General features: G+C 41.4%; 1 protein-coding gene and 1 non-coding gene across 7 annotated transcripts; both read left to right on the forward strand.

Moving 5' to 3' along the window:
* Positions 1-1,101: 1,101 nt before the first annotated feature.
* On the forward strand, positions 1,102-24,727 carry LOC123638698 (kynurenine/alpha-aminoadipate aminotransferase, mitochondrial-like). 6 transcript variants are annotated; one of them, XM_045552506.1, is made up of 14 exons: positions 1,102-1,192; positions 3,102-3,209; positions 4,110-4,278; positions 5,251-5,383; positions 9,059-9,133; positions 13,662-13,871; positions 15,777-15,842; positions 17,218-17,300; positions 17,760-17,856; positions 18,758-18,819; positions 19,655-19,719; positions 21,295-21,401; positions 23,325-23,426; positions 24,389-24,727. In XM_045552506.1, exons 2-14 carry the CDS (start codon positions 3,143-3,145, stop codon positions 24,428-24,430), a joined length of 1,278 nt encoding a protein of 425 aa, XP_045408462.1. In that variant the 5' UTR covers positions 1,102-1,192; positions 3,102-3,142; the 3' UTR covers positions 24,431-24,727. The 6 variants fall into 6 exon arrangements, with proteins under 6 accessions (XP_045408462.1, XP_045408466.1, XP_045408467.1 ...); XM_045552511.1 differs by lacking the exon at positions 1,102-1,192 and adding an exon at positions 2,318-2,402; XM_045552510.1 differs by lacking the exon at positions 3,102-3,209.
* LOC123639058 lies at positions 11,488-11,560 on the forward strand. Its single transcript, XR_006735625.1, has one exon. It is a non-coding gene; the product is annotated as a small nucleolar RNA SNORD60 (small nucleolar RNA).
* Positions 24,728-25,457: the final 730 nt, after the last annotated feature.

Raw genomic sequence — 25,457 nt, forward strand, 5'->3', positions numbered from 1 at the left:
TTTAGCAGCAGTTTGTTTAATTTCCTTGACTTTATGTAGATTTGAGTGATTGTCTTGGAATTGATTTCTAGTTTTATTCCACTGTGGTCTGAGAAGATACATGGTATGATTTCTATTTGAGCATATGGGTGCGGATGGGTGGACGCCGAAAAAAGCATCCACAAGCGAAAAGGGGAGAGACTCGGGTTTTAGGGAGGGGTTTTCCGGGGGGGGGGTGAGCAACTGGGTCAGAATAGCCATTGTAATAAATTCTTTTTAAACAACCAATTTTTGGGACCCCTGCATCAGTCTCATCCTGGAGAGATGGGGGGGTAGCTTCCTTCTTATCAGGGGGATAGGAATGCCCTGCAATTCTCTGTGGTCAGAGTTAGATTTACAACCTCTGGACTCTTCAGACTCTTGCAGCTAATGCTTCACAGGCTTTATGATCACTAAGTTTTCCATTAACCGCATTCTGTCCTATACATACTTCTGGTTCCCACCTGGAACAAACCCAACAGCTACAGACATTGTATTCTATGAAATTGTGTAAGTCTCAATTTACAAACATTTGCTCTTCAAGAGCAGTAACTTGTCTCTATTATCTTTTAAAATTCATTAGAATTCCTAGGACAGAGTAAGAACTCAGTAAATGTTTAGGCCGGGCATGGTGGCTCACGCCTGTAATCCTAGCTCTCTGGGAGGCCGAGGTGGGCAGATTGTTTGAGCTCAGGAGTTCGAGACCAGCCTGAGCAAGAGCGAGACCCCAGCTCTACTAAAAAATAGAAAGAAATTATCTGGACAACTAAAAAAAAATATATATATATATAATTAGCCAGGCATGGTGGCGCATGCCTGTAGTCCCAGCTACTCAGGAGGCTGAGGCAGAAAGATTGCTTGAGCCCAGGAATTTGAGGTTGCTGTGAGCTAGGCTGACACCATGGCACTCTAGCCTGGGCAATAGAGTGAGACTCTGTCTCAAAAAAAAAAAAGAAAGAACTCAGTAAATGTTTAGAGAAGAATCTGGCACCTTTAATTCTATCCTCAGGCAATGCTAAACCAAGTCTTTAAAAAAGTTACACTGAGCTGTGAACTTTGCTCATTTATCTTACCTCCCTCAAGAGAACTCCTCCTGCTCTTGCACCTGAAAAATCCAAAGTCTGGTTTCTCTGGCCATCAATTTTACCTTCCATTTTCAGCTGCTAATTGACTGGTAAGCTCTTCCCAACTTAACCCTTGCCTGTCCCTTTTCCACCACCTTAGCTATATTCTGTCTTGTATTGTCTAATCACACCCCCAGAGTCCCTGCATTCCATTAGCCTGCCCTGATAGGCCGCCTCCCTGCCTTTCTCCCTCCCCTGAATCATCACCCAGCTTATCATCAGTCAGCTCCCCCAATCATCTCACCAGCCAACTCCAGGGCAGCCACATAGAAAATTCAGCAAACTGTTTAAGGGTTCATTGGATAGCCTTAAATCTATTTTGTTTGGGTTCCTTAAATTGTGTTACCATTGATTGGAAAAGAAAGTACTCAATTATTTCTGCATTTTTAAAAATATCTGTGGTCCAATGCTGAAAGTGGAGTATCGAGATCTCCAGTGATTATTGTATTGGGATCTGTCTCTCCCTTTGGCTCTGATAATATTTGCTTTATATACCTGAGTGTTCCAGTGTTGGGTGTAACTCTATGTAATATTTAGAGTTATTACATCCCCTTGCTGAAGTGACCCGTTTATCATTATATAATGACCTTCTTTCTCTATTTTTACATTTTTTGTCTTGAAATCTATTTTATCTGATAGACATATAGCTACTCCTGCTCCTTTTTGATTTGCATGTACATAGAATATCTTCTTCCATTCCTTTATTTTCAGTCTACATATGTCTTTACAGGTGAAGTGTGTTTCTTACACACAACATACGGTTGGCTCTTGTTTTTTTAATCCATTCAGCCTCTCTATGTGTCAAGTGGGATTTCAACCACTTTAAGTCTCTGATTGCAGAGCTATATTGCCTCCTGGATTTCCAGCAGCTTTGCTAATAATATTCCCTTTTGTTATTCAGCTGCTGGCATAAAGATTTGTCTGGGTTATCTCATCCTTTTCATTCCCGGGACCTAGATACAGCAGTGTCTCCTTGACCAACCCATCTTTATGTTTGAAAGGGCGCCATTTGGCAGAGTGTCAATGCTCATCCACTTCCACACTCGGCAAATTTTTACTGAATGAATAATCCAGTTAGGAATTTCTTACAATAAATGGCTCTTTTATTCCCATAAAAAACTTTTTTAAGAAGAGAGGGAAAGAGATTTTGATTGTCTCAAGCTCTGCTCTCACTCAGTGCTCACACAGAACCCTGCCCGTTCCATTTTGGTGATTCGGGAAGAAGAAATGACGGAACACTTGGAGAGGGGAGATTATTTGGTAAGGAAAGAGGGCAAGGTGTCAGAGCAAAAAGATTTGGATACACACTTTCACCTCAATTTTTCATAACGAAAGGTCAGAAAATTTAGTGGCAGAGGCGACACTAGCACTGAGGAGACCCTCAGAGGGAGGCGCTCCACCCACACTCTGAACTGCTCAGATCTGGGACAAAGCGATGTTGCCCTTCAGCCGGGTCGCCGGGTCGCCTCCCAGGGCAGTGCCTATGGTTTTACTAATGAAAGACGGAAACTCCAAGCCACAAGGGCAGGGAGGCCACACTGCCAGTCCGTGCCCAGGAAGGCGCTGCAACGCCCCCAGCGGCCGCCAGGTGGGGCGCGAGGACCAGGATCACGGCAACTTCCGGTCCCCACCGGAAGCGCCGCCCAGATCCCGGCTGGAGCCTGGGCCGCCGGAGCTGCAGCGTCGGGGTAGCGCGCGGCTACGAGGTCACCAATCTAAGCAGCTTTGAATTGATTCAGACGCCGGTCTGGGGCTGCAAATGCCACACGACCGTGCCTGTCCCCGCACACCAAAGGCGATGACCCGGGACCGGACGGCGCGCGGCGGGCGTCGCGGGCCGAGGAGCGGACCCTCCCTGTGCGCGGCCACGTTGCGGCCCGGCCACCCGCCCGGCCCCTCAGGACCCCGAGGCCGAGCGCGGCCCGGGCGGACCGTGACCGCGCTGTTTGGCTTTTCCAGCCCCGACCGCTGAGGGCGGCGCGTGCGTGGCCGTCGGAGACATGAACTACGCGCGGTTCGTCACGGCGGCGAGCGCGGCCAGGAAGCCTTCTCCCATCCGCACCATGAGTGAGAACCGGGCCCCTGTCCCCTCCGCGCCGGGCTGTGCGCGCAGCAGTGAAGGAGGCGCAGCCCTTGTCCTCAGAGGACGGAGGGGACTCCTGCCGGTGCGGCCGGGCAGGGGTCGGCAGAGGCCGGCGCTGCTGTGGGCGCGTCCCGCTGCCAGGAGAGCCCCTTCCTGGGGGGCGGCGGCGGCAGCGCCAGGAAATGGGAGGGAAGGGGCAGCCCCGAGGCTCGACGGACAGGTCGGGGCTACGTGGAGGAGAAGCTCCCGCTGCTGTGGCCCTGGCTGTTTTCCTGATCCCTCTGTCTTCTCCTCGGTCATCTCCATTCTTTACTCTCCACCGGTGAGGCAGCCCAGAAAAAGTTATTCTGTGTATTTATTTTAGACTAGCATTCCATCCTAGTCGTTTCAGGCTGCTATAACAAAATACCATAAAATGGGTAATTCATAAACGATTGAGGCTTATTTCTCTCACAGTTTTGGGGGCCAGGACCTCTAAGATCAGGATGGCAGCAGATTCTCTGTTCGGTGACTGCCTGTTTCTTACTGGCAGAGCTTTTTTGCTGCACCCTCACATGGTAGTTGGGGGAACCTGTGTCCTCACATGGCCTAAGGGGTCAATGGTGCTCCCTCAGCCCTCCTTTATAAGGACACTAATCCCATTCAGGAGGGTGGAGCCCTCACGACCTAATCACCTCCTAGAGGCCCCACCTCTTAATATTATTACTTTGGGTATTAGGTTCCAAGATAGGAATTTGCAGGGACACTAACAATTACATCATAGCACATTCTATCACTACAGATTGTTCAACTTTATAGTTTTATTGACTATAATGCATACTTAACTATCTCCCTTTGTAACAATCTTCAGTGAAAGTGTTTCTTCTCTTCCGTGTTTATCGTAGTTGATGTATATGGCAAGGACTTAAAATCGGTCATCTACTTGAGTACTGGATCACCCAATCCAAACACGTTCCCCTTTAAGACAGCTGCCATCACTGTGGAAGGTGGAAAGACCATCCAGTTTGGGGAAGAGATGATGAAGAGAGCACTTCAGTATTCTCAAAGTGCTGGGTAGGTGTCAATAGATGGTAGAATTTTATTAGCTCATTTTCATGAGAAAGGTTCTAAGGTCCATGGATATGGTGGCTTGTGTCTTTTTAAACTGGGTGTTCAGTGGCTAGGAAGGTTTGGGGAAGAGTTTTCAAAGAATAATTAGGGCAAGAGGGATATTTAATGCTCCTCAGTGATTGCTTCTCAGCCTTCAGTGACTGGGAGAGTCAGAGAAGGCTTCTGGAAGGAAGGACCATTTGAGCTGAGTCTGAAACAGTGAGGAGGGGTGGAGAAGCACATTGGGAGAAAGGCAATGTGTGATCCAGGAAGCAGAGATTTTAAGTCTCCAGCAAATTTTTAAATAATTATGTTCCCTTTCTAAACAAGCAGGTATACACACACATTGCCCTCATAGGTTCAAATGTCTTTAATTTCTTACAGGCAAGCTGAAATACAAATCTTAACACTTTCTTTACTTGATCTTCTTCCGATGATAAAGGATAATTTATAGAAAGTATATGAATTATACTTTATTAAATCTTTCTTTGTTCTGTGATTGAAAAATATGTTATTCATGTGTGTGTGTGTATATATATATATAAATCATGCAATATATATATATTTACATATATGTGCTTTTCTTTCCACGGTACAAAGAACTTATTGAGTCTGAATTTTTTTAGTACCCATAGAAATCTTCCTAGAATGAACAAAGAATTGATTATGCAGTGAATGCTCTAGTGTAAAAGAAAGACTTCAGGTTTGGGATAAGAAACATATAACTCAAATCTCAGCTCATTCATTAAATGATTGCCTTTATGTAAATTTCCTAATGTCTCAATCTATTGCCTATCTTTTAAATGGGAATATTAATACTGGCAAAAAACATTTAAGAGTTTTTTAATTGAATGTATAAAATGCATGGTATAAAACTACCATTTATTTCCTGCCTACTCCTACTATGATTTTTATGTTTTACATTTTATGCTTTAGAATTCCAGAGCTTTTGTCCTGGCTAAAACAGTTACAAGTAAAATTGCATAATCCTCCCACCGTCCACTATCCCCCCAGTCAAGGACAAATGGACATATGTGTCACGAATGGCAGCCAAGAAGGAATTTATAAGGTAAGACAGAAAGGAAAAGGTAGCCTATGTGTAGAATGAAATATGTTTATAAATACAAACAGGAAACTGTACGATGAGACATGGGGGGGCCTGTGTGTGTGCGCGTGGGGTACACAAAAGTCTGTCAGTGTTTCCCCTAGTTTCCCTCATTGTGAGTACAAGGACTTTCAAAAATTATCTGCTCGTAAAAATCATTCACCAGCCTGATTTTTCCTAAATACAGAGCATGTGATCAAGACCCAGATCTCTGAGTCATTAAAACAAGAGCCCCCTAAGGGAATTCTCACCTTTTACCAGAAGCTTAGTTTCATCTGGATTAAAGATACAGGTTACATTTGATTTCTGCCTGTAGTTACGAAATTTCAATGTATTTTTTAAATTCCTGAAAGAGCATATCCTCACACTGCTGAGATGAAAATGTTACCCCTTTGCATGTCTGTCTGTCTGGAATCTGTGTTCACCACTGTTGGTATCTTGTCCCCGTCTTGGCTGTCCTTCTCGAGATCTGTTTACACGTCTCTGACTCTGACTTCTCTCTCTCTGGGCCAGTTCCCTTCCTCCCCCCCATCACTTACTCCACCTGCCTCCGTTCTGGGCTGCAGAAAGTCCACAGAGGTAACCTCCACCAGGTGGTCCCCACAGTAAAGAGACCACACCTGTGGTCCTCCGTTTTATGTCATTTTTTCTTTTCCTTTTCAAGAATTACTACTCCTGGACAAAGATTCTCTATATGCACGCTCACATCTAGATTAAAATGTGGCTGTTATTTATCTTAAGCCAGAGTAGCTTTCTTTTTCTTCTTTTTTATGGAAATGGGAAAACTGTTACCTAATTCACGTTAATGAACTTTAATAAAGTTATTATTAAACAATAATGGATTATATTAATAAAAATATTTTTAAAGATTTTTAATAAGTAAAAAAAATTCCATATCCTTTTTGTATTTAATTAGGAAAAGTAAAAGGATTAGCATGGTGTGAGTTTTTGCTTGAAGAGAACATTTGTGATTCTATAGAGTGATGTAAAAAAGTCTTTTTCAATGAAATTCTTTTTTTAGGAAAGTATACTATGAACTTTTTCTTCCAGAAAGATGCTCAAGGCAGTTTTTTCTTTATCTGTCACAACACCAGTCGTATCAAAGAAGGAACACAGCATGGCTGGCCAAATACTCAATAACTCGTTACTTACAACATGCTAATTACAGGGGCCTTAGTAGGAATTTTGTTTAATTTTTCCTCCACTTTGTTCTCCAGAATAGATGGTATTTTGGGTTCCTATGTTTCTGTCTGCGTCATCAAACGGTGCTGCCAGATGATAAGGAGCCCTCCCTTTAATTTAGGATATTTTAAATTACTATATCCTCCATTACATGAAAATGTATTTATAGTTGACCCTAGAACATCTAGGGGTGGAGGTTGGGAGTGCCAACCCCTGACACACGTGAAAATCTGCGTATAACTTTTTACTTCCCAGAAACTTGACTGCTAATAGCCCACTGTTGACTGGAAGCCTCATGGACAACATAAACAGTTGATTATCACATATTTTGCATGTTATATGTATTACATGCTGTGTTCTTATAGTAAAGTAAGCTAGAGGAAAGAAAATGTTATTAAGAAAATCAAAAGGAACAGAAAATATATTTGGCATTCATTCATGGAAGTGGATCAGGCAGAGGAAACTGTGCATGAGTGGACCCGCACACCTCAAACCCCTGTCATTCTAGGGCAAACTGTATTTAGGTTTCCGTTTGATCTGTTGATAAGACATATGTCGCCCTAGTGATTTGTTTGGTCTTAGGATGTTCTGTAAAAACCAAATCAATTAGCTGCTTTGCAGAGGAGGATACTATTTGTCATACAGTGCCAAAAGCTCATGAGGAAAAGGTAAATTGAACATCACAGTCCAAGCTGGGGGACAAAGTCAAATCTTTTATCTCAATTGATAATGGCCCTTCTGTTTGTTGTGAGATGTAGGTTGTTTAAAATGATAGCAAGAAGAGGTCGAACTGAGTGTGGATTATAAAACATTGCTAGGTGAGAAGGGATTATTCTGTGACTTACATACGATTTAGTAATAACAGACCCCTTTGATATAAGCTGGAAAAATCTATTGCCTAGCTCTGTTGGTGTCAGTGGGCATCATACTGTCCACACAATCTCCTACACTTTGTCAAACCTCTTACTTAACCTCCAAATGTCCTTGAACACTGTTGACCTCCCCTCCCTTTTTGAAGCACTCTCCTCCTCCGGCTCTCAGCACCGGGCTGGCTGGCTCTCCCCCAACCCCCCTGCCCTGCCTCCCTTGCAGTGCCCCTGCCCAGCCAGTGTTTACTGGGGTTCCTTACGGCCCAGGCCTCGAACATCCTGCATCTGTAGACTTTGCCTGGGTACCTCCATCCACACTCCTGTGATCAGCCGTGTGCTAGCACCTTCCACACCTTCCAGATCTGTTTTCCCTCTGACCAGCTGACACCACCACAGGATCTTTCAAAGGCTGCTCACACTAAACAGCTCCTCGTCATCTCTCTCAGATGTGGACTTTTTGTTTCTGAATTTCAGTGAATGGCAGTGGTGCCTCACCATCTGTCTATTCTCAGTAGCCAGAAATCCAGCATCGTTCCTGACACCTGCTCTTCCTCACTGCCCTGTAGTCCATAATCACGTTCTGTTGGTTTTCATTTCCTAAATACCTCCCTGTTCTCTAAAACTCCACCGTTACAGCTCTTGTTCACATGACCCTCATCAAATGTCCCCAGACTGTGGCAGTCACTTCCCAAACCTTCCATGTATAATCTCGCCCTTCTTTTATTCTTTCGTGCAGCAGCCAGATCTTTTCAAAATGCATGTCTGATAATGCGACACCCCCTCCCCCCTCCTCCTTAAACCTCTTGCTCGCCACCCTTGGCTCCAGTGCCCGACGGCATGGTCTCTGCCGTCTGCTGTCTGATCTCCCCACTCTCCTCTTTACACTCCGCCTCAAGTGACAGAATTCTTTACGTTTCCCAAAATGTCACCATCGTCACCACTTACGCCAAGGCGTCCCTTCCTCAGGGAAGCCTTCCCTGAGTCCCTGAGTGCCCAGGTCTTCCTACAACGATGCACAATAGCCTGTGTGTCTGTGCTTAATAGCACTCGCCACTGCTTTGAATTGTGCGTTTATTGGGTAGTTATTTCATTAGTGTCTGGCTCTCACATGGACTGGCAGCTCCATGAGAGTGTGAAACACGTCATTTTGCTCGTCATTTTATCTCTAGTACCGTATGCAAGCCTGGCTTATAGTAGACATTTAATAAATTTTGAAAAAGGAAAAAATGGATTTTAGGAGACAAACCAGTTATGTTCTTTTTCACTTTACCCTAAAACAGGGGTTTGAAACTATGGCTTGAGAACCAAATCCAACTCTTCATCAAATTTTATAAATAAAGCTTTATTGGAACCCAGTCATATTCATTTATGTGTTGTCTGTGGCTGCTTTCTCACTGTAGAGGCAGAGATGAGTAGTTGCAACAGAGACACTGTGGCCTACAGAATACTTACTGTTTGGCCCTTTACTGAAAATTTGCGAACTCCAACTCTAGAATCATGCAAATTCAAAATGAAGAAAGGGGTTCTGACCCTGAAGACAGTACTAACCTCAGTTTACTAGCAAGCTAACCTGTGCTTCTTTTGTTAGGTGTTTGAAATGATCATTAACCCTGGAGATAATATCCTCGTAAATGAACCTATTTATGCAGGAACACTTCAAGCTGTGAGTATGCATTTTTATAAAAGGCAGCTCTTATAATTAATAAGATGAAATTATTGCACTTTTAGAATTATCTATCCACTGAAAAATAAAATAGCATCTTTCATCTCTAAATAGGAGAATCTTAAATGATATATGCAAAATATGTAAACTGTACCCTCTGGTTCATATATTTCTTTTTTAAAAGCCAAATGTATAGGCACTAAAATTAGGTTGTGCAAAATCGTGCCCAGTTCTCTTTAATATTTTACTTGAAATATAACTTAAATTGCAAAAACCTTATTTTTTCATTACCATGTTTCGTTACCATATGCCTAAGAACAACCATGTTATATGTCAGTTTAATATAACTGTAAACTCATGCTGTATGATAGGACTTTCCACTCCAGTGTTAATCAGTGGGTCTGTAATAGCCAGAACGAGGAAGCTGATCATCCTCTCCTGCTGTGCTCTGCTCAGAACTCACCACGGGGAATGATGTTTGTGGAACACTCTGCTTTAGGATGGAAGTGTCCACAGACTGCACCACATGCAGAGACTTGTAGTCGGAGTGAATAGGGAATTGGAAACCACACCGTCTGATGAATGGTTATGTGAACTGCAGCTGTTTTCCCCAAATAGAAGAGACTCAACAAAGACATGAGAAACGTCCTCAAATATGTAAAAGTAAGCCATGTAGGCCGGGCGCGGTGGCTCACGCCTGTAATCCTAGCACTCTGGGAGGCCGAGGCGGGTGGATCGCTCGAGGTCAGGAGTTCGAGACCAGCCTGAGCAAGAGCGAGACCCCGTCTCTACTAAAAAAATAGAAAGAAATTATCTGGCCAACTAAAATATATATAGCAAAAATTAGCCGGGCATGGTGGCACATGCCTGTAGTCCCAGCTACTCGGGAGGCTGAGGCAGTAGGATCGCTTAAGCCCAGGAGTTTGAGGTTGCTGTGAGCTAGGCTGATGCCACGGCACTCACTCTAGCCCAGGCAAAAAAGTGAGACACTGTCTCCAAAAAAAAAAAAAAAAAGTAAGCCATGTGTCAGGAGAATTAGATTTATTTGTATATGACCTTAGGTTGATAGAACTGGAATCCCAGATAAACAGTTTCAACTCAATATAACTCAACTAAGAATAATAATTCAACTAACCCTTGGTGTTAACTGACCTTGTAAGGAGGCAAAGCCTGGCCCATCACTACAGGTGCTCAGAGTTACTCCTGATTGCCTCCTAATACAAATACTGTAAAGGAACTCTAGCTTAGAGTAGGGGAATTGAATGAGATGGCCTTGTGCTCTGCTGATTCTAACTTCATGGATTCTTTTTATTTTCCAAGTTTTATGTTATCTTTGTAAAATCAATTTATAAAGCAATATATAAACAAGTCCAGTTATAATAGCATCCAGAAGAATAAAATAACTAGGAATAAATTTAAGAAAGGCAAAAGACTTGTACGTTAAAAACTCTAAAGCTTTGTTGAAAGAAATTAAAGAAGACCCAAATGAATGGAGAGACATCCCCTGTTCATGGATTCAAGACTGAATATTGTTAAGATGTCAGTACTACCCTCAGCAATCTATAGATTTAATGCAATTCCTATCAAAATTCCAACAGCCTTTTTTTGCAGATAGAAAAGCTGATCCTCAAATTCATACCAGATCTTAAGGATCCCAAATAGCCAAAACAATCTTGAAAAAGAACAAATTTGGAGGACTTACTTCCCAATTTTAAAAGCTACTATAAAGCTATAGTAATCAAAATAGTGTGGTACTGGCAAAAGAATAGATATATAGACCAGTGGAATAGAATTGAGAGTCCAGAGATAAACCCATAAATCCAGTTGATTTCAACAAGGGTGCCAAGTCCATTCAGTGGGGAAAGAATAATCTCTTCAACAGATGGTGTTGAGACAACTGGATTTCCACATGCAAAAGAGAGAAATTGGACCCTTACCTCACACCATATAATAAATTAATTCAAAATGGATCAAAGACCTAAATGTAAGAGCTAAAATTTATAAACCCTTAGGAGAAAATATAAGGGCAAATCATAATGACCTTGGATTTCATCATGAATTCTTTTTGATATGACATGAAAAACACAGCAAGAACAACAAAAAATAGATAATTTAGACTTCAAAATTAAAACTATTGTATATCAAAAGATAACAAAATAACACCCTACAGAACAAGAGAAAATATTTGCAAATCATATATCTGATAAGAGTTTAAAATCATGAATATATACAGAACTCCTATAACTAACAAAAAAAAAATCCAGTTGAAAAATGGACAAAGAACATAAATAGACATTACTCCAAAGAAGGTATGCAAATGGCAATAAGCACCTGAGAAGATGCTCAACATCATTAGCCACTAGAGAAATGCAAATCACTGTATAAAAGCTGTACATGCAGTCTGATTATTTTGCAAGACTGAGGCTTAGGGGAAAAAATTTCTTTTAAAAAAATAGAGCAATGCAAATCAAAATCATGATGAGATGCTACTTTATGTCTACAAGGGTGGCTGTTATCAAAAACAAAACACAAAACAGCAAGTATTGCTGAATATGTGAAGAATTTGGAACCCTTGTACATTGCTGGTGGAAATGTAAAATAATGCAGCCACTGTGGACAGCAGTTTGTCTATTCCTCAAAACATTAAGCATAGAATTACCATGTGATCCACCGTTCCACTCGTGGTGTGTATACCCAAAAAGAATGGAAAACTGTGAATCAAACAAATACTTGTACATAAATGTTCATTGCAGCATTTTTCTTTTTTTTTTTTTTTGAGACAGAGTCTCACTTTGTTGCCCGGGCTAGAGTGAGTGCCGTGGCATCAGCCTAGCTCACAGCAACCTCAAACTCCTGGGCTTAAGCGATCCTCCTGCCTCAGCCTCCCGAGTAGCTGGGACTACAGGCATGAGCCACCATGCCCGGCTAATTTTTTTTGTATATATATTTTTAGTTGGCCAGATAATTTCTTTCTATTTTTGGTAGAGACGGGGTCTCACTCTTGCTCAGGCTGGTCTCGAACTCCTGACCTCGAGCGATCCACCCACCTCGGCCTCCCAGAGCTAGGATTACAGGCGTGAGCCACCGCGCCCGGCCCATTGCAGCATTTTTCACAACAGCCAAAAGGTGGAAGCCACCCAAACATAAATGAAACATGGCATAGACCTACATCATAGAGCTGTAAGAAGGAAGGCAGATCTGATACCTGTTACCTGTAGATGAACCTTGAAAACATTATTTTAACTGAAACAAGCCAGACACAAAAGGATAAATATTGTATTATTCCACTTGCATGAAATATGTAGAATAGACTAATTCATACAGACAGAAGTATTAATAGATTAGAGATTAGCAGGGGCTGCACAGAGTGAAGAATGGAGAGTTATTGCTTAATGGGCACAGAGTTTCTGTTTGGAGTGATGAAGAGGTTTGGAAGTAGAGGTGATGGATGCACCCACACACGTTATGAATGTAATTAATGCCACTGAATTGTACTAAAAATGGTTAAAATGGCAACATTTTTCTTACATGTATTTTACTACAGTAAAAAAACTAAAAATAATTGCATTTTCTTGATTGGATACTATTAATAATTATTTTCCTAAACTCGTAATATTGAAGATTACGTAATACCTATAAATATCTGGTGTCTACAAATATGGCTGCCCATCCCCTTCATTGTCCCACCACCACCCTGCTTCCCTGGCCCCCTCCTAGGACCACCCTGAACCTCACATGACCCAGAGTACGGCTGGCACAGCAGGGGGCCTCGAGGACCCTGTTCCAGCTGTGTCCCTGTCTGATGTGCCCGTGCTGTACTGCTTGCTAAATATTTTCAATATCACCCCTGCTTGTAGTTATTTTATATAGCAGTACAACAGATGCGTCAATTGATTCATTAATTCTGTCAAAAGACATTCATTAATAAACACCTGCTTTATGAACCAGTTCTTCTTATGAAGAGAATTCAGTCAGAATAGGCTAGCGCACGCTGTGTAACAAATGACTCCAGTACACTCAATCGTTTGTGACTTACAGCTGCAAAGGTTTGTCTCTCCCACACGACACATCCACAAGAGGGCCGCAGCTCTGTCCCGTGGCATCTTCGTTCCAAGCCCCAAGGTGACAGAAGCAGCCCTGTCTAGAGCCTTGCCAGTCTTAGAGCAGAGGGAGGGGAGAGAACCACAGCTGGGTGTCAAAGCTTCGGCTCGGCAGGAACACATCACCCTTCTGCCCAGCACGTATGGCCAGAGCCAGACACACGGCCAAGCCTGACAGAACTGGGGCGAGGAAGTGGCTTCCTCCTCTGGGAAGGGAGAGGCGCTGTTTCTGATCAATAATGTGTCCACCCCAGGGAACAACAGAGTAAAATACGTCATCTCAGCCCTTGGGAGCTTAGAGCTGAGTGCAGGTTGACATGTTTAAGGTATAAAAGGTCACATTCTTGGTTAGTATTTAAAAAAAAAAGAAACGGTGCTGACATTTCGTGATGGTGTCTGGCTCTTGTGCTTTCTTTGGGGCCCAACAGCTGCAGCCTCTGGGCTGCAACATCATGAACGTTGCCAGTGATGAACACGGGATTATTCCAGACTCCCTCCGAGAAACACTTTCCCGATGGAAGCCAGAAGATTCAAGGAACCCCAAGAAAAACACCCCCAAATTTCTTTATACTGTCCCAAATGGCAACAACCCCTCTGGAACCTCATTGACAAGTGACCGCAAAAAGGAAATCTATGAGGTATTTTAAAAGAATGTGTATTAACATGTAATTATGTTTCCTGTTTCTTGCTGAGTTTTAGAAGAAAAACGGCAAGTTCCCTCTCTTATTAGCCTCTTGCTTTCAAGGAAGATAATTTATCATAAAAGGGAGTGATCTATGCCAATTTAGATGCAATAAATTTCTACTCTTTTGTTAATTATGAGATTTTTCTTTTCTTTTAATTGGTGATTTAATACCAAAAATAGCATTGTTGGCCTGATAGTAAATTTTATGACATATTTTAACATTTCACCCCAAGTTTGATTTTCATTATTTTATATTTGTGTCTTTAACTTACCTCTTCTGCTTCCTATTCCACCTAAATCAGGTTACAAAGAATTCTTTAAAAATAACAGGCATGCTGCTCTTTTGTAAAATCTCTTTGAGGTACCTGTGATGCCTAGCTTTTCCTCATAAACATAATTTTTTTTTTTTTAAAGTAACAAACCTATGCTGAGCTCTACAGAAGTCCTTGAAAAATAAGAGAAATGTGCCTTTTGGAAAGTCTGTTTTATGTACCTGACTGTGCTCCCTAAGCCTTCACTACAAATAACTTTTCAAAATAAATACCAAGCCCATGTTAAACTATATAGAATTTAGTCATGTGCAGTGGGATCACAAGAAACATTTCATCTGGTTCCTTTTACTTGGAAAATTTGGAGGTTCAAATGTTGTCTTATTCTTATTTTTTATACCCTCCTGGGCTCTGTCCCGAGTTCTCTGTTTACATACCTGCCCCAGACAGCCTGGCCGAGTTCTGTAAGTGACGACTGCCGCATTGCCTGACTCTTCCCTGAGCTCTAGACTTCTGTGTCCAACTTTCCACTTGATCCTTGCACACAGATGTCTAATAGGCATTTCAAACTTAACGAGGCCAAAAGAGAACAGACTTCCCGCAGCCCACCCAAACCTCTAATCCACAACCCTTCACGTTCCCCAACCCCACACACAGTGTGAGCGTGAGGAGCTCCCCTTTATTCCTCTCTTTCCCTTCTCTCCTCCCCCACATCTAGTTCACCCTGTGGACTCACCACATTATCCAAATCCATCATTTTTCTCCACCCCCATCACTGTCCCCATCTTCTAAGCTGCCACCCGCCCTCACTGGACTCCTACAGCACCATGCCCACTGCACCCTGCTGCGTTCCGTCCTGGTCCCTAACCAGTCACGTCCCTCCCCTGTTGAAATGTCAGGGTACGGCCAGGCTCATGGTTCTGTTTACAGCCTTCCAGTGGCTTCCCCTTGTGGTTAAAACAAAGTCCACATTCCTTTATCTGCCTCGCAAAGCTGTGTGACAAGGTCAGTCTGTTCTCAGGCCTTATCTCGTATCCTTGTTGCTGCAGCCCACTTGGGGCAGCCACACTGGCCTTTCTGGCCCTTAAACGTGCCAGGTGGTTTGCTCAGACAGGAGCCTTTGCCCTCACTCGTCCCTCAGTCTAGGTTTCTCTTCCCTGGTATTTGCACAGCTGAATCGTTCCTGTCATTTTGACCTCTGGTATTGCCTGGTCAGGAAGGGCTTCCCAGTGATTGGACCTGAAATAACTTCCCTGCCACTCTCTGTCTCAAATGTCACCTGTTGTAGTGCTCTCCCCAGCACTTTTACCACCCATCTAATATTGCTTCTGCTCCGTGTCCCTTGGCTTATGTCTATTCTGTCTTGCCCACTGGAGTGTTAAGTTCCATGAGAACAAGGGCCTTAGTGCCTTGTTCACCTCTTTATCCTCATCGTCTAGGACGGGAGACATTCAATTCTTGAATGAATGAATAAATGACTGAGCACAGTTATGATGTTAAAGAATTATGATTCCAAATGACTTTAATTTTGGATAATTCTTAAGAAATATATTACTTAAGAAACACATATATTGCTTTAACTTTTTTAGCTTGCAAGAAAATATGATTTCCTCATAATAGAAGATGATCCGTACTATTTTGTCCAGTTTGACAAGGTAAGTGATGATGGAACTCATGTCACTATTAGAAGATAAGTTGTTGAAGGCTATTGCACTGCACTGGATACTAGCCTGGCTGCTGGGTCAGAGCTAATCTATTTTACATTGAAATTAAATCAATTAAGATTAATTTGCTACCACTTCATTTTCAGTCTTCCGGTTTTATCACAGGATTAATATCTTTCAATTTTTATATTATTGCTCCTTCCAGACATTATTTACCTTCAGTATAGTAGCTGCCTCTCTGTTCCATGCATTTGGACGAAGAGTGACTCAGGGCTGATGGGCTTCTTGAACTCCACACCCTAGTTCATAGCTCCTTCAGTGTCATCCCAGGGATGTGAAGTGGGTTTCATCTTGGGTGTCAACTTCAGAGTCTGGGGAGTGGTTACCTAGAGCAGTGTTTGGGAAGGATTAGGAAGCTGTGTTCAAGCTGAAGCAGAAAGAGGACTGTGTTCGATTAGTGCTGTCCCTTGCAGACAGACATAGGAAGGGGCATCACAGGCAGCGTGCCACGTATTTGCCACCCTGTCATTTATGTCCTGGATCTTATCTGCAGAATAATGGGCTTTTACATTCATTCTCCCTATATTATATATGTACCCTATTTTTCACAATTGTTGTTTTCTAATAGACAGTAGTTGCAGTAAGAAAACCAGTTCCTCAAAATTCAACACCTTTGCTCTCAGGGCAGCACAGAACATTCACCGCAAAGAACTGAGCATGGATTCTGTTCCCCCTTTAAATATATGGAGAAGAGAAAGAAACTCTTGATTTCTCTATACCATTTGCCAGAACATCACTTCTTTGTACTCACACTCCCACTGTCACTGTGCCCATAACCCCCGTTCTCATTTGTATCTCCTCTTGAAGTAAATATTGAAGTCAGTATGTGCTGTTGACTCCATTTCTCATCTTCATTCTCATCTCATCTTTCCCGTTGGCCCTAAGGATCAGCGTCTCTCCCTGCACAGTTGCGAATGCTCCTGGCCCTCCACGGTTTGGTCTTGTGCAAACTTGTCTTTCCTGACTTCTTCCTTTAAGTCTGTCAATCCTGGGTTTCAACCTCTGTGGCGAGGAGGGCCTGTTTGAGGTTGCTCTAAATGTCTAATAATGGCATCTGGAGCCAATGAAGGGGCCTCGTGTGTGTGTTTGGCAAAAAAGCCATGGGGACAGGCAGGTGCTTATGAAAGAATGTGCATCTCTGTTCCTGTCCCATGTTAAAGGGTAGAAATAAAGGTGAGAGAATACTCGTGCTACTGTCATGCAAAAACATGCCCTGTCCCCTCGGTATGCAGAGTAATCATACAGTGACTAACAGGGTTCTCCAACCAACAGTTGTGTTTTTGTTTGTTTGTGTTTTCATTTTAAGCCCTGGGCACCAACATTTCTTTCCATGGATGTTGACGGGCGAGTCATCAGAGCTGACTCTTTCTCCAAAGTGCTTTCTGCCGGGTAAGGCCCGTGTCTCTACCGTGAGGCTCGATCGAAACGAGCCAGACGCTGTACCTCAGCATCTTTGAGTCCACACAATTCTTTTTACTGAAGATGCTTCTATTCCACTTGCCTTGAAACACTAGTTTGGTCATTAGTGTTAATATAGGCCTTTTCTCTCTGTATTGCTCTGCAGTGGTCAGACACACTGGCCATTAATCTAAAGTTGCAGTGGGACTGGCCGGGCTTTTGGTATCATGTGAGAGAGCACTTTTGGAAATGTGCTGTCACACTTGTTCTAATGTACTCTTCTGCTTAAATTTGTATTGGAAATAAAATGCAGTTTGTCTTTTTAGTTTTTTAAAATTGTCTGATCTATTTCTCCCCAGGGCACAACTCTCTTCCTAATGAAATCAAGACAGTGATACATATTAATTGTTAATGTGGGATTGGGATTGTGTCTTTTCTGTTTTTGTGTAGGTTGAGAATAGGGTTTTTAACTGGTCCAAAACCGCTGATAGAGAGAGTTGTTCTTCACACACAAGTGTCATCGTTGCACCCCAGCACTTTTAACCAGGTAAGGACAATTTAGGATATAAGTTTTTTTAATCATATCAGAATAAAAAATAGGCAGCAAGAATTCCCAACCTGTTCAGTTGACTCATTGTTTGCCTTCATTGCACATGTACAATCCTCTCCTAAAGACATTGGATGGAATATATTAATATTTTAATTAAAGTAAAATTAATTTGCATAACATATAAATTTCCTCACAAGCTTTGAGACATTATTGTATACATCCCTAACAAAACCTTGTAAATTGTAAGAATATAAATAGAATAGAGAAGTTTGTATAGACTAGATCACTTGTTTGATATTATACATTCCATCAAGTGCAGATGTCCCCTTGTTTTACCAAGTTGGGGATTTTTTCCATATTCTTTCTATCGTTATAAGTAGAAGTTGATTGTCAATTTATAACATCTAGAACATCTGTTTTAGATAGAAGGTTTCTAAATATATAGCTATATATACATATATATACGTACACCATATATTTTTTATGTTTACAGATGGAGTATAGTATTGTAATTAATAGCCTAGATGTGGAACAGGGTAGTCTGACTTTGAATCCAAGTTCTGTGACCAACTGTGTGACTTCGGGAAGGTCATCCCTTGTGCCTTGATTTCTTCATTAGTGAAGTAGAAATTTATAAAGAATGAATTAGCTAACACATATTAGTATCTTATGATAGTGCCTGACACATAACAAGTATTATACAAATATTTATTATTTTTACTATTGTTGTCATTGTTACTAATTAACATTGATTATAAATCACTGTATAAGCTAGGTTTAGCTTAGTACATCTTAGGGTGCTTTACATGTAATCAAGAGTGGCTTGCTTTTACCTTTGGCAAATATCAAATTTTTAGGGTATGAACCATGACTTTTGTTATTGTTTTATTTACTCTAGCTCATGATATCACAGCTCCTACAGCAGTGGGGAGAAGAGGGCTTCCTGGCTCACGTACACAGGTATTGAATCATCTGTTAAAACATTCATGAACAAAATAGGAGCCCAGTGGACGTAGTACAGATCACCCAGAATGTTGGTTGTTTATTCTTCCTTCCTAACCCTAAGACAGACGAGGAATAGTCTATCAGAAGTCAAAAGTCCACTCGCTTTATTCGCACTTCACCTAGAAAGTCTTTTCAGGAGCGTCCCAGGGATGGCTTGAAAGCAGTCCGCCCACGCTCAAGGCAATCCCAAATCCCCACACCCTAGCATTCCCTTATTTAGCTGACTGAGAGGGTAAACTGTGCATACACATGAATGTTTTATTTAATAATCAACCATGAGAGACACATGACTGAAAACATAATTTGCCTAAATAATGAGTATATTGGTGCATTGATGAGTTATTTTAGTTATGTAAATGTGGTACCTCCTAGGCCGTTCAGAAATAAGGAGAGATGGGGTATCCTCACTCCCAGACCAGTGACTTGTCATGTCAGTGCTGTTTTCTTTGATCCTGAGTGTTCTACCCTGCAGATGATGACCATGTTTCAGACAACTAATCACAAAGATTGATCCTGCTACATCCCCTACTTCTAGCTTCCATATTTTACATAGAAATGGACTTTCCTTTAAGTTTCATTTTAAAATTATTCCACAATAAATGAAGAAAGACAGTAGTAAAAAGTTTTATCACCAGATGATAAGTCAAGCAAATACACTCTGTTCTCTTATCAAGTAGTCAACATTTCCATTAAGACAGAAAACAAATCCTTACAGCCTGGACTCCAGAGCCTTTTTTGTTCCTGCAGTGAATGTATTGAGTACATCCTTTTCATTGTTTTCTTCTTCTAGGGTTATTGATTTCTACAGGAACCAGAGAAATGCAATATTGGCAGCTGCAGACAAGTGGTTGGGTGGTGAGTGGAACGTGCAGTGCCCTTGTGATGAAAGTAGCACCTGTGTGAGTGGGTGGTGAACCCTGCATGTGATTAACAGTCCTGGTGGGAAGAAACCTCCCAGGAGTATTCTTGCCAGGGACATGGTGCCCTATAAGTGATCCCCGAAGGCACAATATGCAAACCTGTTTCTTCTTGACCATTTTCATCTCTGCTATATAGAATTTGTCATGTAAAGAAAAAGTTTGAAAGTCAACTACAAATAACTTACTTAAAGCTAAGTAATGTCCATATCCAAAAATTTTAGACTAATTTCAAAATTTTGCTTCAAATATTAATAGAAGAGCAATTGTGAAACAAGCCATGTACTCCTTTTCTAAAAAGTACAGAGACGAAATAGTCTGTCCTCGCAACATATTTGCCTTCTAATCATTAACCTCATTTATCTATTGCTAATTTGATTGCAGGATGTTTTTGATTCATTTTTGTTATAGAAAAAAGTCAAATGAATTAAATGGCTTTGATTATATTATTAAAATGCCTTTGATGTAAATAATAGTAAACCACACATACTAATTTCTTTTCTCTGTCATATCTCTTTGCTTATCAAGTCGTCATAAAAGTAGAATCATTATCTTTTTGATAAGAGTACTGTACTAGCCCAGGTGTGGTGGCTTCCTCCCGTAACCCTAGCACTAGGGGAGAACAAGGCAAGCGGATCCTCAAGACCAGGAGTTTGAGACGAGCATGAGCAACACACCAACCCTGTCTTTACAAAAAATTAAAAACAAAATTAGCCAGGCATGGTGGCATGTGCCTGTAGCCCCAGATATTTGGGAGGCTGAGGCAGGAGGATGGCTTGAGCTCAGGAGCTTGAGGTTGCACTGAGCTATGATGACACCACTGCACTCTAGCCTGGGCGACAGTGCAAGACTCTCAAAAAAAAAAAGGTACTATTCTACTTCCCTCCTACATAGTAGTGCTAAAGAAAATGTTTCAATCAAGAGCACGTTTTCTTTTTTAGAAAAGACAGTAATGAAATCAAACTATCCTCTCTTCTTGATTTCTCTCTTTTAATACTCAATGAAACATAAAGCCTACAAGTGCTTCTGGAAATCTTGAATTTTAAGTACTTCTGTTTATAATTAATTACATTCTGATAAAATTCTAGTCCGTTGGACTTCTAAGTTATATGTAAATGATAGGATTTATTGAGATGCTGGGAGGCTCCAGGAAGAGCTGAAGGATCCTCTTCTAAACTTGACCCAGGGGTGCTGTCTGGGTGGGCTCAGCTGAGCGAGGGAGGGAGGCTGTGCATTTCCTGCACTGTGCCCAGGCTGAGCCCCTGGGGAACGTGCGCACGGGAGCGACTCGGTCTCCCCCGCCTCTCACCCCCCGCCACGCACACTGACTCTCGAAAATAAAACAGCGAACATCAGTTTTCAGGGCTCTTAAAATGACAGTTTTTAAAATGCTATCACTGAAGGAACTTGTTGGAAACGCTCGTTCATAATCACTACATTATGCCATTTAGCATCTTGATATCACCCATAATCCTTCCTTCAGAAGACATTTGTTGTCTGGTTTTGTTTGTAGATTTGGCAGAATGGCATGTTCCTACTGCTGGAATGTTTTTATGGATTAAAATTAAAGGCATTTCTGATGTAAAACAACTGATTGAAGAAAAAGCCATTAAGAAAGAGGTAAAATTGGGAGATGAGGGATGGGGAAGCCTAAAGCAAAGTTATGCTTTTTCTTTAAAGTCATTTTTTAAAGTTGGGCCCAGCGCGGTCGCTCACGCCTGTAGTCCTAGCACTCCAGGAGGCCGAGGTGGGAGGATCACTCAAGGTTAGGAGTTCGAGACCAGCCTGAGCAAGAGCGAGACCCTGTCTCTACTAAAAATAGAAAGAAATTAGCTAGCCAACTAAAAATATATATAGAAAAAATTACCCGGGCATGGTGGCGCATGCCTGTAGTCCCAGCTACTTGGGAGGCTGAGGCAAGAGGATCGCTTAAGCCCAGGAGTTTCACATTGCTGTGAGCTAGGCTGTTGCCACGGCACTCTAGCCCGGGCAACAGAGCGAGACTCTGTCTCAAAAAAAAAAAAAAAAATCGAGTTGATACCTTCCTTGCTTTTCTGTCGCTGGCATTATCATCAGAAATGTTTGGCAGGTGGCTCTCTGTGAGTATCTCTGAGCTGGGTGCTGAGGATGTGGACTCTGTTTCACTGTACTTTTCTCAGTTCCCTGCATTTAGTCCTTATGTCCTGTCGCATGTGCCTTTGCCTTGTCCCAGTAGTGTCCACCTTCATCACAGTGCCCTCGCCCAGGTCTTGTTCATCTTGCAGAGAGAGACTGTTACCACCCCCTCCTCGTACAGCTCTTTCCTTCTAGTACCTCCCAAAACCTTTCCACCACATTGGGAGAAACGATGGCTTTCATTTCATTATTAATGAGGACAGAGGAACCCACCTTCTGCCTGCAGATCTTTTCCCCAAATCATTTCCCTCCCAACTCCTCTGGTTCCCACTGCCAGTGCCCAGATTTATACTGTGTAACCACAGGCAGCTACTTAATGCGTTTGAAGGTCATCCTTGTGCTGGCTGATGCTGTCATAAAAGATAAACTGCAAAATCTCAAAGACTTAACACGGTGCAAGTTTATTTCTGACTCACATGAAATTCAAAGATGAGACCTTCAGGCAACTCTGCTCCACCAGTGATCCAGAGAGCCTGGGTCCTTCCGTCTCATTGCTGTTCAGTCTGCGACACGCGGACTCCAGGATGGCTACAAAAGGGAAAGAGCCCGTGTGGATCTCACACGGGAAGATCTCTGTGAGCCAGGCCTAGCAGTCGCACACACGACTTCAGCTCACATCCACTGGATGGAAGTCTCTCAGGCGGCCACATGTCACTAGAAAGAGGCCAGAGAAGGAGCGTGTGTGTGTGTGCCAGGAAGCAGAGGAAGTGGAGTTTGCAGTCAGGGAGCTGTGTCTGCCACAGTGGTCACCAAGAACAGCCGCTGTCCCGCCACCACATCTTCACGCACTCACTGAGTATCGTTATTCCTTCACTTTCTGGATTAAGTGGCTTGCCTCCTTTCAGCTCTTTGCACCAATTTTCTTCCCATCTCAGGGCCTTCAGACTCTGTATCTTCTCCCTCAAGTGCTGTTCCCCACGTTTTGCCTGGCCAACACTCACCTTTCAGGCCCCAGCCTAAAACGCACTTTCCAACTTGATTACTTAAAAATGGTATCTTATTGTTTGAGTCAGTATTACTTTTCTAGTTAGGTTAAGCATTGTTTTTATTTATTACTATTTCTGTTTCTTTAGTGAGCTGTCCTTTGCACATTAAAGCTAGTATTTGAGTGTTTTTCTTCTCATTTTCTGTGAATTCATTATCAAAAAGATGGCATTTGCCATAATTATTGTAAAGATTTTTCCTGTTTCTATATGTTTAGTATTTATTGTATGACATACACACTTTTAATATAAATTTTTTCTCTATTGATTTCTTTAACTGCTTTTATACTTAAAGCATCGTTCCCCACTCTGACATTAGGTTTACCTGTGTTAAGTTTTAGTTTTTCTTTAATGGTACATTACATATTTTCCATAAACTCTCTAGGTGTTAATGCTTCCTGGAAATGGCTTCTATGTCGATAACTCGGCTCCTAGACCGTATGTGAGAGTGTCCTACTCTTTAGCATCTGCAGAGCAGATGGATGAGGTAAGTACAGTAGTCTCTTCAAAGTAACAAAGCTATCAGCTCCATTTTTTATTGCATGTATTTACTTTGTGAATTAGAACGTTATATAATGTCATTTTAGGTTTCTAAAAACCAGATATTAATTGACCAGTCAGGAACTCCCATAAGACCCATTTTGCTTTGTTGCTAGACTTCTACAAACAGACGAGACTAAGATGGAATTAAAGTTTGTTGTCTTCATGAATAATTTCTCTCAACTTGCTGAACAGTGCTGGGAGATTGCCAACATGTTACGAGGAAAACCTTTGTCCTTACTTCATGGAATTGTCATGAGCCAAAAGTACAAATTCATGACAGACATCAGTCTCCTTCTCTGAAGAAAAAAGTAACAGCAGGGTCAAGTAGAATGATATTCTTAAATTAATCACAATCTAGCTTTAAGCAAAATAACAAGAAGGAAAGAAACAACATCCTAAGGACTGTGTATCTGGAAATCCAAACAGAAGAGCTATAAATTGAATAATGCAATTAACATTGAGATGAGTTCATACTCATCCTTGGAGATGGAAATTTTTCTTGTGTTCTTTAGTTACTTGCATTCTTATGTCATTAAATAGGCTTTTCAAAGTTCCCTCTGCTTTATACATATGAATAGAGTTGGAGAATTGAAATTATAGAGAATGCATTGCAGATGAGAGAGTATACGAATATACAAGATAATTTGTGTTGTGGATAACATAGAAAATGAAAATATTGAGGGATATACAAACAAAAAGAAAATCCAGGAAGTCTGATGTATTTCCATCGACATATTTTAGTAGACGTTGATGGCATCCTGCCCAGATAAAGCTGATGTTAAACTTGACTTTTCATTGTCTTATCTCAACTTCAGGTGGATACTCTGTTTGAATTTTTAAAGTTATGACAGACTTTTCCAAAGTAACATCCTAATTTAATTCATTTGTATCTCTCTTCTATTTTAGGGATTCAGGATATTAGCCCAACTTATAGAAGAATCTTTATGAAGAAATCAAACTAATCACACTGCTAATGGATTTTTCTGATAGGTTATTTCCATATTTTAGCAGAAGTGGTCATTGATATTAGACTTACAGATTGGATTTCCTCAAATATGTCCTATCTGTAGTAGTTCAACTAAACAACTTCTAAAGTGCCTTTAAATCCATCAGATTGCCAGAATATATTTATAATCCACTTATGCATTTTGATAAATTGCCAATCTGCGGGCTGGGCGAGGTGGCTCACACCTGTAATCCTAGCACTCTGGGAGGCCGAGGCGGGTGGATCGCTCAAGGTCAGGAGTTCGAGACCAGCCTGAGCAAGAGCAAGACCCCATCTCTACTAAAAATAGAAAGAAATTAGCTGGCCAACTAAAAATATATATAGAAAAAATTACCCGGGCATGGTGGCGCATGCTTGTAGTCCCAGCTACTTGGAGGCTGAGGCAGGAGGATTGCTTAAGCCCAGGAGTCTGAGGTTGCTGTGAGCTAGGCTGATGCCACGGCACTCACTCTAGCCCGGGCAACAGAGTGAGACTCTGTCTCAAAAAAAAAAAAAAAAAAAAAATTGCCAATCTGCAAAAATTATTTTTATCTTATATCATAAAGAATTCTGTAGTTGCTTTATAATTTCCCCTAAATTTTGTTTGAAACTAATATTTTACACTAAATTATTTTGAAAGTGTAAGGAAATAATTAAGTTCAAAATGGTTTTTCTATTTTTGGGGAAATTTAATAAGAGCTTTTTGCAAAATTTATTACAATTTGACCATTATAAATGATTTTTAGTAAGAGTACCGTAAGTATTATGTTATGCCACAGAAATCCCTTTAAAATAAAATTTGAAACTAAACATACCTAAAGGCATCAGACCTACTAATTCTAAGTAAGGAGGGGAGATCATGGACTTAAAATGTACTACACTGTGTTTTCATAATACAGCATAATTTATTAAAGCAAATTCTTATCAGTTATGTAAATTAAATCTGATACAACTCTTTGAAGTATTAGGATATACTTTTTAATACCTTTC

The sequence above is a fragment of the Lemur catta genome, chromosome 5 (genome assembly GCF_020740605.2).
Source record: "Lemur catta isolate mLemCat1 chromosome 5, mLemCat1.pri, whole genome shotgun sequence".
Taxonomy (NCBI): domain Eukaryota; kingdom Metazoa; phylum Chordata; class Mammalia; order Primates; family Lemuridae; genus Lemur; species Lemur catta.